At 41.5% G+C, this 14,625-nt stretch overlaps 1 protein-coding gene across 4 annotated transcripts in view; it reads right to left on the bottom strand.

Annotated features, from left to right (window-relative positions):
- LOC126272310 (lachesin) overlaps positions 1–14,625 on the bottom strand; it is an 853,630-nt gene that overhangs the window by 481,271 nt on the left and 357,734 nt on the right. For all 4 annotated transcript variants that reach the window (XM_049975090.1, XM_049975087.1, XM_049975088.1 and 1 more), the window contains exon 2: positions 10,421–10,531. In XM_049975090.1, the coding sequence (XP_049831047.1) occupies positions 10,421–10,531 (111 nt within the window). The remainder of the gene's footprint in view (positions 1–10,420; positions 10,532–14,625) is intronic.

Below are 14,625 nucleotides of genomic sequence, written 5' to 3'. Positions count from 1 at the left end.
GTGTGTACTTTCATTAAAGGTGGATGATACTGACACCTTTCAGATACACGACGTAATCACTCTCGAAATACGACCGAAGTGTGTAAGCATCGCTCTGCAGACATGAAAGTGCTTGACGCTGCCTAGCAGATAAAAACCTCAAGCCAGGCTGGAACTGGAACCCGGAATCTGGCCTGTCCTCTCTTCTAAAAGAACTAGTATCACAGAGTTTTCGGAGAAATGAGAAGTTTGGAAATTAGTAATGAGTTACTAGCAGAATCGAAGGGCTGATGATCGGCCTGAATCATGCCCCCATAGCTCAATCTGTACAATCATGGCCCACAGAAGGTATGAGTCCAGAGTACATAACATTAATACTTGTTCCACATATCATGAATATAACATTTTGTAATGATGTGGAACGTGTCAGTATAACATAAGGTTTCTTCACACGACCTAATTAATTAATTTTTTACAGTTATATATATATATATATATATATATATATATATATATATATATATATATCTGTTCTTTCGGACATGTCTGAAAGTACAGGTACCATCGGTGACCATAAAGCTCGTTAGAATGAAATTACAATGAAATGAACCCCCTTAGCTGCTTACAGGCGTTGACATACGTCAACGGGGACAGATGAAAATGTGTGCCCCGAACGGGACTCGAACCCGGAATCTCCTGCTTACATGGCAAACGCTCTATCCACCGAGGACACAGAGGATAGCGCGACTGCAGGGATTTATCTCTGGCACGCCTGTCGCGAAACCCACATTCTCAACGTATCGTACCGCACTACATTCGTAGATGCAGTCCACAAGGATCCGTCGCATTCGTAGTTGACATGTTTCAATCATGGAGAAGTTGCGAAAATATTAGCGAGCAATCTAAGCCATGATTTTCAATTAATAGCGTTAAGTAAATGGGATTACGTGGCTAAAAATATTGTCAACGGATTTCGATTTGTGAAATAGTCAGGGTAAGACGTAACTGTCTCAGAAAGTCCAAAAGGCAACATGGATAAGGTAAAATATGCTAGAGTAGAAACTTTCTCTTCATTCCACATTTTTAACTGTTGAAATCACACAGCAATGATATTTTTGTTTGCGTCGGCTACAGGATAGTAATGCCTACCGATTGCAAATTGTTGTATAGTACTTTTGTTATGTAATACCATCAAGAGCCTCAGTGTAAACTCAGGATTAAGCCTTCGACGTCTTTGGACGGATTATACGGTAATACTAATAGAAGATAACATGTAAGTCGAAACGGGTTTCATCTGTGTAAACCGTACGTCATTGTGGTTAACAGTAAAGCTACTTTCAAGTATATCTTTCATTCTTCGTATGCTCGAAACGTAGTACTGTACCCAGAACCCCATGACTCTCATTATTAATCTATATAAACAGGGTATTCCGAAATATGTTCTAGGGTACTCATTAACTGTGCACTTCATGAACCATGAAATTTAAATGTCAAGAACAAGATGTAAATAATAAAGCTATGCGCCAGTGTCGTTTCTTTCCTCATGTAGAGTTTCTGGAATATATTCCTATTACGAAGAGCGACTTCGCTGCCTGTCAAAAAGATGAAAGTACGAAGAAAAAATGGCAGGATTTCAATGTAGCTTCGTACACGTGAACGCCATTGTCCAGCATGTAAGTGATTACATTCGTAATTCTATGTGACAGTTAGATTGTTGTTAGCAGACACGGTGTGTACGGTACATAAGGAGAATTAACAATGTCAGATGTGGAGTGTCTGATGTGTGACAGAGTCCCAATGATTGACTTCATGAGAGGATGAGGGCAGGGACACTCATCGTCAAGGTATCCAAGGTTTCCATCGATCACATCTGACCACCACACAGGAGGATCGCCGCATTGTTCATCCTAGCTCCTTTACATCTGTGCCTGCCATCCAAGAACAAGTAATGCACTCCCTGAGGAATTATGTATCTCCTGCACCATTTGTCGGAAACTGTCATCAGCCGGACCGGGAAATCACTGTCCCACGTGCAGGCTGCCTTTAGTATCACAACACAAGTGGCTGCCTTGGCATTAGTGCTATTACCGGGAAGAATACACTGTTGATGAATGGCGTCGCATTGTGTTCAGTGATGAGCCGTGGTTCTCCACTACCCCTTATGACAACCATCGGTGAGCATAGCGGCGAATTGAGGAGAGGTCGCAGTCTTCAGATGTTTTGGTGAGACAGCGCTGTAACTCCTGGCGCCATAGTGTCGATAGTCATAGGATATGATGTCAGGTCACGGCTGGTAATGATTGAGGAAACTCTGACGGCACAACGGTACGTCACTTACGTCTAGCGCCCGTTCGTGTTACTTTTATCGTATTGACACACTGATCGTCCAGACAGAGCACGTGTCTCAGTGAACTGTCTGCCTTATCTTCAGACCTCCCGTGTTTAGCATCATATTCAGACTTGTCGGCGATAGAACATGTGTGAGACCAGCTTGTCCGTGAATTTCGTTCCAGTTTCATTATCCAGTATATGTAGAAGCAGGTGCAATAACTGTGAACCATATTGCCTCAAGATAGAATTGAACTACATTACGAGACTCTACTCAACTGAATCGTTGCATTCACCAAGGCCAGTGGGGCTGAGACGTCTTGCTGATAAGTGGGCTCGTTTCAAGTGGGCCCGTTTCCGAGTTCTTTGTAAATGTGACTAGATTTTGTAATCACTGACGTTAACATCATATACCCCCTCAGTACGTTAAGTTTCATTTAGTTTCCTCCATCCCTTCTTGGTGCTTCACCTTTTTCGTATCAGGCAGTGTATGTACGTTGGTATTTTACAAATAAATTCCTGAGATGAGTAGCGAGAAATCAACGCAACTGTTGGAGCACTTTGCTGTTGAAAGCTTTAACGATACTTGATTTTTGTCAGGCAACTGTCAACAGCATCGATTTACTATGAGAAATACATGATACACTCTGTGGTGTTTTACAATATATTTTTTCACTATCGGTTTAGATCATGGACCGTATTCACACTGGAAAATAACTATTGCGACAACTTCACGTGGCATGCGTATCTTGAAACGTTATCTCTGAGCAATGGTGCTGTACACTTACTGCTCTTACATGTTTTCAACGTTGTTTTATGCTTGGGTAAGCCCTTATTAAGGCCTTAAATATAAATTTTCTTACGTTTTCAGGTCAGCAGCGGAGTATGCTTTCCTGGTTAAAGAGCATGTATGCCATGTGAAGTTGTCAGAAAACATATTTTTCCGCTGTGAAGATGGTCAATGAGCGTAAACCGTAGGGAATTAATGTACTGTAAGACAGCGCAGTGTGTATTACGCATTTCTACAAATTAAATGACACAGTTACAACCTATTTAAAAGCATAGACTATGATGAATGAAATAAATGTCAAGAAATTGTTCAAAAGTTTCACTGACGGTAGCCGCATGTGGGGATTGCACTGAATCAATGGTAACGGCGGAAAATTAGTGCCACACCGGGACTCGAATCCGTATTTCGTGCTATAAACGAGCGTTCAGCTTAACTGCCTTGGCCATACGAGCATGTTTCCTTGAAAACTCTATATACATATCAGGGCGTTTCACACGTCTTGTTTAGACTGGTGAAGCATAGTGATTTGCAGTGAAGTGTCTAGTCATAAATCAAATGGGTACACCTCAATTTCCGACTCATCCTAGAATTTTCTTGGCTCACTGATACACACACACACACACACACACACACACACACACACACCACATGCCATCAAAAACCAAAAGCTGTGACTATTACTTGTCCTTTGACGTATCATAACTAAAACTGTAAGTAGTATACAGGCTGTCCCATTTATCTTGACCACACTAAATAACTGTTAGTCCAGATGCAAATTACAAAATCCTACAAGCAAATGTTCTTTAGCCACCAGGGGGACATCAATCAGCAGAATTGCTTTCGTTGTAACTTTGTTTTTTTACAAAGATATGAACAGTGTTATGACTTTTTTTAATGACACCCTGTATTTTTTATTCGGTAATTAATTTCCTCTCCTAAAGACCTATTCAAAAATGTATCACAGTGTACCATTAACTGAAACACAACGTTATTAATTACATAACGCAACATTGACTTTGAGCCCGGGATCACAAACTCCTCCACTTGCTGGAGTTGTCAGAAGACAAATGAAAACCAAGTAAAAACATAACACAAAATTGACTTTGATTCTCCTGTACCATTGTCCAAGAGTATAACATTGAAAGGCGCTCAAAGTGGTGGCCCTGGACACCGATACACTGGTGCACTCTGGAGTTGTTGAAATATAGCGATAGACAACGTCTTTAATGCATCCCCAAAGAGAAAAGTTCAGAGGATTTAAATCAGGAAACCTAGCAGGCCAAGTGACTGTTGTTCCTCGACAAATCCATCTGGCAGGATACCTTCGGTTCAGAAAACGACGTGCACTCGAGGCATTATGTGTTGGACATCCATCGTGTTGATACCACATAAGCATTCTGGTTCTTAGCTGCACTTCATACAGAAGAGGAGGAAGAATTCGTCTGAGGAAGCTGACATACGCTGTGCCATTTAGACTACCATTGATGAGATAAGGGCCAAAAATTGTAATACCAAGCATCCCACACCAGATGTTAACTCTCCATTGACGCTGATGTTCCGCCTGTCTAAGCCATCGCCGGTTGTTGCTGGACCAATAATGCATGTCCTGTCCGCAGCTCGTTGTCGTGCGGTAGCTTTCTCGCTGCCCGCGCCCAGGTTCCCGGGTTCGATTCCCGGAGGGGTCAGGGATTTTCTCTGCCTCGTGATGACTGGGTATTGTGTGATGTCCTTAGGTAAGTTAGGTTTAAGTAGTTCTAAGTTCTAGGGGACTGGTGACCATAGCTGTTAAGTCCCATAGTGCTCAGAGCCATTTGAACCATTTTAAACGCATGTCCCTTGTGTTTATCTGTCCTATGTTAGAGAAGGAACATTCGTCAGTAAATAGAACATTGGAGAAGAAGTTCGGGTTGGCGAGGATTTGTTATTGTGCCCTCTGACAGATTCCGGAAATCATTCTCATGCAATTCTTGATGTAGGTGTACATGGTAAGCATGGAACCGGTGACCTCTAAGAATACGATGTACACTGGTTTTAGGAATGCCAATCTCCTGTTCAAGCTGTCGTGTGCTCATATGTGGACTCATAGCAATGGAAGCGAGAACAGTAACTTCGGCAGCTTTGTGTGTGCGGAACTTACAACGATTGTATTGCCGTGGGTTGAAACTTCCTGTTTCCTGAAGCGACCCAACAAGACGAGAACAGTAAAAGAAACGTTATGTCGACGCTGTTTGCACAACAGGATTTAAAAGGTCTAAATTACTGTACTAAATGTACCAGTGCATAAGAAAACAATACTGCAATTACTATTCTGCTAACTTACATTCCCTATAGATGAGCAGCATTTCTACCTTCTCTTCGTTGGTGTACATTCTACTCACACAACTCTTCAACTGACGATGGTTGGCGGAATGACAGATGTGCATTCTACTTATGTTTAGTTTTGTCCTCTGTTAACGTCAGAAGGTGGATGTGTTCCATTACCCCGAGTACCTGCGCTAAGCGCTGGGAGCGTCAGCGTCAATGTTATTTGTTATTTAACAAATAATGTTCAAAGGCATATGGGACATCATTGGACATCTCTTGCACCATCCACAACCAGCATTAGCCGTCCTTGTACTGACTGACCTAGTGCAACAGGGATGGAGCTCCATCCATCGAACTGACATCCGACACAACACATTGCATGCACCTTTGCATGCTTGTATTCAACATTCTGGCGGCTTCACCGGTTAGTAATGTACCAGCATTTCACATTTGCAATGGATTATCTAGCGTTTGCATTGACCTGTGATCTTGCAGTGTTAGTAATTTAAATATGCTACCTAGACAAATGTCTCCTCGAAATTTCACTATTCTAAATTAATTTTTTGTGTGTGTTGCGTGTATGATTTATAAAAATTGTTATTTCACAAATAATGTTCACAGGCATTTTATGTCTACTTGCTTTAGTTCAACGATTAGATAGGACAATAACTAAGTAATGGAAGTAGAAAGAAGCCTATGGTTTGGCAAAACGCATTGGTCATTTCAGCTGCCACGGCACGTTGAGTAAGTTATGTGTGCAAAACTGACAGCAGTCTGTTATGAGCTGTCACGGCAGGCTGTCACGGAAGGCATATCCACGGATGCTGTGATGTTTTGCGGACCTGCATTAAGGCCCGCTGAAGGACTGACAGTGCTCCATAGCAGTGATTAAATTTGCTCAGTGGATACGCTCTGAGTATTCACCCACCGGCACCAGTAAGCCTAATACAGTTACGTACAAGCGAGCTGTGTGGGGTAGTACGAGGACGGCAGTACCAATAGCAGCTCATGGCCGCCCGTAGATTATCACATTAAGGCAATGTAATACCACTGTTTCAGCTAACGGATCAGTAAACACATTAAGCGTATAAATATACTTACTAAAAGTGAATTTGGCAATACTTCGTTTACCTAGACTTACTATCTCTTTAATAGGGTCAAAAATCTGGTCCACAATTGCACCGAAGTTACAACTAAAGTAAGTTTATAGAGTGTAGATTACTAGTATTGGCAAAGAGTAGTTTCATTTCATTACCATCAATAATTTACTTTATTTAACATTGACAATCTGTAATATTTACTAGTACATTAACGCCGCTTCTAACCTGTTTAGAAATTTTTAATGTTTCCTTTTGTGAGTTATTGGAAACGCCATTGTAACGACGTTGCTTAATTTGTCTTTACCCGAGGAACATTAGTACCAAAGCGCTTTTAGGTAATGATAACGGCTTGGTTGATTCTGAGTAACCCTTGGTAATTTATGGTTTAACATAATCCAAGATAACGTAATTAATTTTTCTTACGATGGACTTCTAGTCAGTGACAAGCCACTTTCAGGGTAGAAGTAAAAATTTAGATTAAATTTCAGTGCTTCTCACGTATATTACAAATACTGAAAGTTTGGAACAGTTTTGGCGGTGTTTATCTTGTTTCAGAGCCCAATCTTTTCGTTATAAGTAAACACAGTTTACGGCAGTAACCACTAAGTCGAACACAGCGTATATCCATGAGGACTGGCGGCAGTTTATATTCTGTTAATTTGAAATCATACGGAATAAATATTTCACATATTTTCCATTTCAATGACTTTTTTCTGTGCATGTCCTGATTTCTCTTATTTTATCGTGATGATCATGTCTCCCTATGTATTTGGGTGTCAATAAAATGTTTTCGCAATCGGAGGAGAAAACTGGTGATTGAAATTTCATGAGAATATCCCATCGCAATGCAAACCACCTTTGTTTTAACGATTGGCAATCCAATTCACATATCATGTCTGTGCGATGGTACAAAACGAAGTGCCCCTCTTTTGAACTTTTTCGAGGTCATCCGTCAGTCCCAAATGATGCACAGCAATACTTCAGAGCAGAGCAAACAAGCGTGGTGAAAGCAGTCTCTTTACTAGATTTGTTGCACCTTCTAAGTGTTCCGCCAATGAATCGCTTCCTTTGGTTTGCTCTACCCACAACATTTTCTATCTGATCATTCCGTTGAGGTTACTTGTAATGGTAATCGCTGAATATTTAGTTAAATTTACATCCTTCAGATTTGTGTGACTTATGGCGTAATCGAAATTTAGCGGATTTCTTTTAGTCTTATGTGAATAAATTCACACTTATCTTTATTCAGGGACAATTGCCAATTTCATTCAGATATCTTATCTAAATTATTTTGCAATTCGTTTTGGTCATTTGATGACTTTACAAGACGGTAAATGACGGCATCATCTGCAAATAATCTAAGACGACTACTGAGGTTGTCTCCTGTGTCGTTAATACAGATCAGTAACAATAGAGGGCCTCTAACACTTCCTTGGGGGACGCCGGATATTTCTTCTGTTTTACTCGATAACTTTCCGTCTATTACTGCGAACTGTGACCTTTCTGGTTGGAAATCACGAATCCAGTCGCCCAACTGAGGCGATATTCCATAGGCACGCAGTTTGATTAGAAGATACTTGAGAAGAACGGTGTCGAAAGTCTTCTTGAAATCTCAAAATATGGAATCAGTTTAACATCCCCTGTGGATAGCATTCATTTCTTCAAGATTAATAAGAGTTAATTGTGTTTCACAAGTACGATGTTTTCTGAGTCCGTGCTGAATACTCGGAAATTAATTTTCTTCGAGGTAGTTGTGTGTGTGTGTGTGAAATCTGATGGGACTTAACTGCTACGGTAATCAGCCCCTAAGTTTACACACTATTTAATCTAAATTATCCTAAGGACAAACACACACACCCATGCCTGACGGAGGACTCGAACCTCCGCCGGGACCAGACGCCGAGGTAGTTCATAATGTTCGAACATCGTATATGTTTCAAAACCCTACTGCAAAACAACGTTAGTGATATAGGCCTATAGTTCAGCGAATTACTCCTACTTCCCTTTTTTGGTTTTGGTGTGAACTCAACAATTTTCCGGCCTTTAGGTACGGATCTTTCTGTAAGCGAGCGGTTGTACATAATTGATAATTATGGAGCATTTGTATCAGCATACTCTGAAAGGAACCCGACTGCTATACAACCTGGACCAGAAGCCTTGCATTTATTAAGTGATTTAAACTGCTTTGTGACGCCGAGGATACCTACTTCTAGGTATCTCATCTTAGCAGTTGTTCTTCACTGTAATTCAGGAATATTTACTTTGTCCTCTTTGGGAAAGGAGTTTCGGAAAACCGTGTTTAACAACGCTGCTTTAGTGGGACTGTCATCAGTGACTTCACCGTTTTTATCGCGCAGTGAAGGTACTGATTGCGTCTTGCCACTGGTGTGCTATATGTATGACCAGAATCTCTTTGGGTTATCTGCCAGATTTCGGGACAGAATGTCGGTGTGGAAATTATTAAAAGCATCTGGCATTGAAGTACGCGCTATATTTCGAACTTCTGCAAAACTTGGCCAATCTTGGGGATTTTGAGTTCTTTTAAATTTGGCATGTTTTTTTCGTTGTTTCTGCAACAGCGATCCGGCACGTTTTGTGTACCATGACGGATCAGTACCATCACTTCCTAATGTATGTGGTATATATCTCTCAATTTCCGTTTATACTATCTCTTTAATATCATTCCACATCTTTTCTATGCTCACGTGATCAGATCGGTCGAGTGGAGACCTTCTCTTAAAAATGAGTTAAGAGTTTTTTTCATCAGCTTTTTTTAAAAAAAAATATACGTACTTTCCGTTTGTTCTTGGTGTTTGTAGGTGTTACGGCATTCCACCGAGCAGCAACTGCCTTGTGGTCGCTAATCCCTGTATTCGTCATGATACTCCCTATTTGTCCAGGATTATTTGTTGCTAGGAGTTACGTTTCGAGTGGGCTCATGAACTATTTGTTCAAAATAATTTTCTGAGAAAGCATTCAGTACAATTTCGGATAACGTTTTATGCCTGCCACCGGCTTTAAACATATAATTTTTCCAGCACTTCGAGGGCAAATTGAAGTCACCAGCGACTATAATTGTATGAGTGGGGTACCTATTTGAAATATAACAACATGTAGATGTAGACGTTAATGATCACTGTGTAGCCTTGGGTACTGTCACAGCACTGAAAAAAAATCATCCTTTTAATTAGTCAAAACCCTCCTTAGTAATATTAGTTATAGCATGTCCTTAGAAGGTAGGCTACTAAATAACTGGTGTTGTCACAGTAAACGTGACGTTAATCACAATTCCATCCAGTGGAACTGTGCAGTGAGTTTTGTGGTCTTCCACCTATAAACCAGTTTGATGCAACTCTGCACACTATGGGCTACATCACTATCTCATTCGCTTCTCAACTGCTACTTTGCTTTCATGTTTTTCGACTCTGCAATATGTTTCATGAGCAAGTTATACATAACCTTCCACTCCCAGCTACCTTCAGAATTTGAAAAAAAGAAGAACATATTTCAGTCAAAACGAAGACGTAAAAATCTTCTTCTAGGTGTATCAACGCTATAAACGTAGGTTTTTTCTGTCTTCAATGTACAAGATGTGTCGCTTGATCACTATTCCCTCTCGTGTTTCTACATTTCCCCAGAATCCAAAATGACCTATCCTAACGTCACACTCTACCAGCGTTAGAGTTAAGCTGTTAACCAGATTAAATGAACGCTGCATTTTCAGTGAGAAATGAGAGACATGCCCCAGCCTGGAATCACAGGCAGGCACCTGATTGTCGGAGCCAGTGTTACACTAATTCGGCACTAAAGTAACGCGTCATGTGCCTCTGTTCGCCATGAAAATGTAAAATGTCAAGAATACTGTGACCGCTGTGAGAACTTATCAGTCCAGTGCCGACAGCGGATTCTCAGTACTTACCGAGGTCTTCGACTTCGCACGGCAGCACGAGCGTGTCGCCAACCACGGAGCGGAAAGTCTGGCCGTGCGATAGGAAGTGCGGCGCCACAGTCGCAGCGTCCATCGAAACTCCTGCAACAGCAAGAAAGAGAGATTATTTATTTATTTTTTAGAAAAGTGCCAACTCTGATTCTAATGTGAGGCTCCAGATAGTTACTTGATTAATGTACTAATGCATAGAGAATAACATAATCAGCGAATGTGAGGTTATCGTAGAACAGTATGGACTATATTACTTGGTCTCAGACGGTATGATCACATCCCTACTGTGAATTTTAATGGACCTTCGGAGCTATGTGGGTGCTGAACAGAGAATACAAATTTAATGACAAACTTTGGGAGTTAGGGAGAAGCTGGCGGTCACGTGTCTATAGCACAGAGTATATCCCAGGGTAAGGCTGCTGTTCATTCCTGGTACTGCCTAAAATGCGAAGGCCAGTGTGGAGAAACAGGGCTGTCGACCAGGACTGTTATTTTTATATAAACTGCAGTATGTGGACAATCGGGTGATCTCATTACAAAAATGGTTCAGATGGCTCTGAGCACTATGGGACTTAACTTCTAAAGTGATCAGCCCACTAGAACCTAGAACTATTTAAACCTAACTAACCTAAGGACATCACACACATCCATGCCCGAGGCAGGATTCGAAACTGCGACCGTAGCGGTCGCGCGGTTACAGACTGTAGCGCCTAGAACCGCTCGGCCACCCCGGCCAGAGATCGCATTACACAATAGGACCGTGTATACAGTGTTGACATAAATGCACCCAACAAAATGTTATCCCCAAAATTCACTGCCTCCAAAGTCACTTGGCTTTTGTTTGTCCGCGGTACCCTGTAGGTTACGAACGTCACATCCATTTCAAAATTGTCACGTATTTCGTACACGTCACACAGTCATCTTAAAAATATACATCCTGTATTTGGAACGAACTTGGCTTAAAGTTGAAGAGACAAAGCATTTCACTTGTTTGCAACAAGTGCCTCAATTCAGAAGTCGAGCTTTTTTTTAGTGTAGAGACAGACACGACTATTTTTTTCAAATTTCTACTATGTTTTACTGGTTTACCTGTCCGTATTTTGATAATTTACGCTGCGATGACACTGCAAAATGGTTCCATAGTAAGCGAGACGTGAAAAAGTCCCAACAAATTTCTTCCGGTTTTTTCCTTACGTAAAATATTTTAATCTTCATTTATCATAATGGACAATAAAATATTAATCGCATGTAATCATTCTATGTATCATAGATACTGATTATACTTTCTTACAGTGAGTACTTTGAAATGAGCCTAATAGCTTGAATGTATAATCTGGTGGAAATGACTCAGTTATCACGTATGAAGCTGATCTGAAAATTACATTACTCGAAACGAGGCACTAGAATATGCCGCATACCCGTCGAGTAGTCGCACTTTGACGCCTGGAGAAACTGAAGACTTAGTATGAGAAAACTACAATGGACAATCTTTCCAAGCATGTTATTTTATGAGCAGATACATGAGCAACGGCAGTGAAATACTGATCAAGATTAGCAAATGTGTGTTTTTTTTCTTCAGGGTCGAGTGAACAACGTAAGACGAAGGAAGAAATGAAGTGAATGGGGTAAGAAGCTATATGAGTCACGAATCAGACGAGAGTGAGAGAAACTGTGTGGCCACCTGAGGGAACTGAGTCAAGATCGCTAGCCAAGCAAAGTATGTGTGTGACAATCACAGGAAGAAGTTGCTCAAAAATAACTGGAGAAAACTAGTGGCCAGTAATGAATAACTGATGTAATGTTGAAAGCAACCATAACAGCGATGAAGCTGAAGAAAGTCTGAAGATGGAACGAACGTTAACAACCGAAACCGGTTAACCCCTAGGCTAAATCGCAACTATTACTGTAATAAATTATTAGTTACAGGAAGAACGCGATCTATCTCCTTCGTGATTCAGTCTGCGAGACAATTTGTGGTGGAAAACTGTGCAATGCAATCTGTCTCGGGAATTTCAGTTGATAAAGTTTCTTCTGTCATCAAGATTCGATCAGCCTATCTTCCTCCGGTAGCGCTCTCAAGTGGCGGAAACAAAATCAACAACATCGTGTTTTAAAAGGAACGCTGAGACAAGGAGACGGGCACACAGTATTAATTAACTAAGTCTTTCATCATAACTGTCGAGAAATTGATGATAATCGTATTTACTAGAAGCGAGTCATTTAGTCGAACCGTTACCGCAGAAACACAAACTATCCAATCGACCACATGTAGATTCGGTACTGTGGTGGTAGCGACTCTAGCTATTCAAAGGCATTAGTCCTTTATTGCTTAACAGTTATTTTTCATTGTTATCGGATCATATCCTCCTTGATCATATGCTTCTTCAAGTGCAGGAATCAGATGATGGGAATACCATGAAGAACAATATTTTATTGGAGAAAATTTATTCGGTGCATGATGAAATATGTATTATACATGGTGTCCATAATTAAAGTTCCAGTTTCGAAACGCTGTGGAAGGACAACCAACCCTCAGAACGAAGTCTAATTTGAACAGAATTTTATTGACGCAAGAGGTAACGCCAGGAGAAAAAAAAATGAAAATTTGACCAATACACCATTAAATGTCAGAATATGCACACCAGATGTCAGAATATGCACACCGGCAGACGCGTGGCAAAGCAGTTGAATCGACGTATGTCGAAGTTGTGGCCACCGCACTGCAGCAGGGGTAGAGTGGTGATGTGCTAACACGAAGCACTGGACTTACCGGCGAGCACGGCAAATAAAATTCTATGAAACATCGTGCATAGCCATCCGTACAAAATCACCCATATTCAGGAGTTCTTCATGCTGACCTGCCAGCAAGACAAATGTTCCCTCTGGGACTTCTTGCTCACGTGGAAGTGGACAGTGAGTAGCCGTGGAACATTCTGCAGACGGACGAAGCCCATTCCCTTCTCCAAATGTATGTCAACAGGCAGAACTGCAGAAATGGGTAACGGAATGTCCGCTGGATCATCAAGCGGTATACTCCATTCTGCAAAGGTGACTGAGTAGTGCAGGTCGACGGCATCGTTTATTGTAAGGCCATATTTTTTCGAGCAGGTGAATCCTCTTGCTCACCAGCGTCATTATAGCCCTTCAGGAGCGTGGATGTGTGGATAGGATCATTTTTGTGCAAGGTGGAGCTCCTCCAATCATTGCACAGCGGCTGCTGCAGAGACATTTCGAAAATGCTAGAATTATCAGCGGCTATTTCCCTAGAGCCTAGCCGTCTATATCACCTGATCTCAATGCGTGTTACTTCTGACTATAGAGTTGTATGAAAGATATTGTGTTCACTGCCCCACTTCCTAACGTAGTTGAGTTGAACGTACGCCTTATTGCACAACATATTGTAAAAGTGAACCCCGAGTACTCTGATATGTAGTGGGACATGCTTTTTCTCGATTTCAACTTGTGGCAGAAAGCAGCGGAAACCATACTGAACATGAAACTTCCTGACAGATTAAAACTGTTTGCCAGACCGAGACTCGAACTCGGGACCTTTGCCTTTCGCGGGCAAGTGCTCAAACAACTGAAGTTTCATATCAGCGCACACTCCGCTGCAAAGTGTAAATCTCATTCTGGAAATATCCCCCAGGCTGTGGCTAAGCCATGTCTCCGCTATATCCTTTCTTTCAGGAGTGCTAGTTCTGCCAGGTTCGCAGAAGAGCTTCTGTGAAGTTTGGAAGGTAGGAGACGAGATACTGGCAGAAGTAAAGCTGTGAGTACGGGGCGTGAGTCGTGCTTCGGTAGCTCGGTTGGTAGAGCACTTGCCACCGAAAGGCAAAGGTCCCGAGTTCGAGTCTCGGTCGGGCACACAGTTTTAATCTGCCAGGAAGTTTCATATCAGCGCACACTCCGCTGCAGAGTGAAAATCTCATTCTGCATACTGAACATGTCTTGCACCAGTCTCACGACAATTAGGAACCGACGTTATTTTGCTTTCGCTATGCTTTTGATTTCTGCATATAATACCTCGAAATCGACAGCTTAACCGATAAGGTCCTAAGCCACTTAATGTATGCTAGAGAAATGTGTGGAACATCTCAAAAAACGTTGGCGACTGAAACTTCTACTGACAAAGTACTGTTCTCGCTGTGTTTGTACATTCAGTGGATGTAACCGCCTGCTGAGCT

The sequence above is a fragment of the Schistocerca gregaria genome, chromosome 5, assembly GCF_023897955.1.
Source record: "Schistocerca gregaria isolate iqSchGreg1 chromosome 5, iqSchGreg1.2, whole genome shotgun sequence".
NCBI classification, from domain to species: Eukaryota; Metazoa; Arthropoda; class Insecta; order Orthoptera; family Acrididae; genus Schistocerca; species Schistocerca gregaria.
This window is presented reverse-complemented; position numbering and strand designations above follow the sequence as displayed.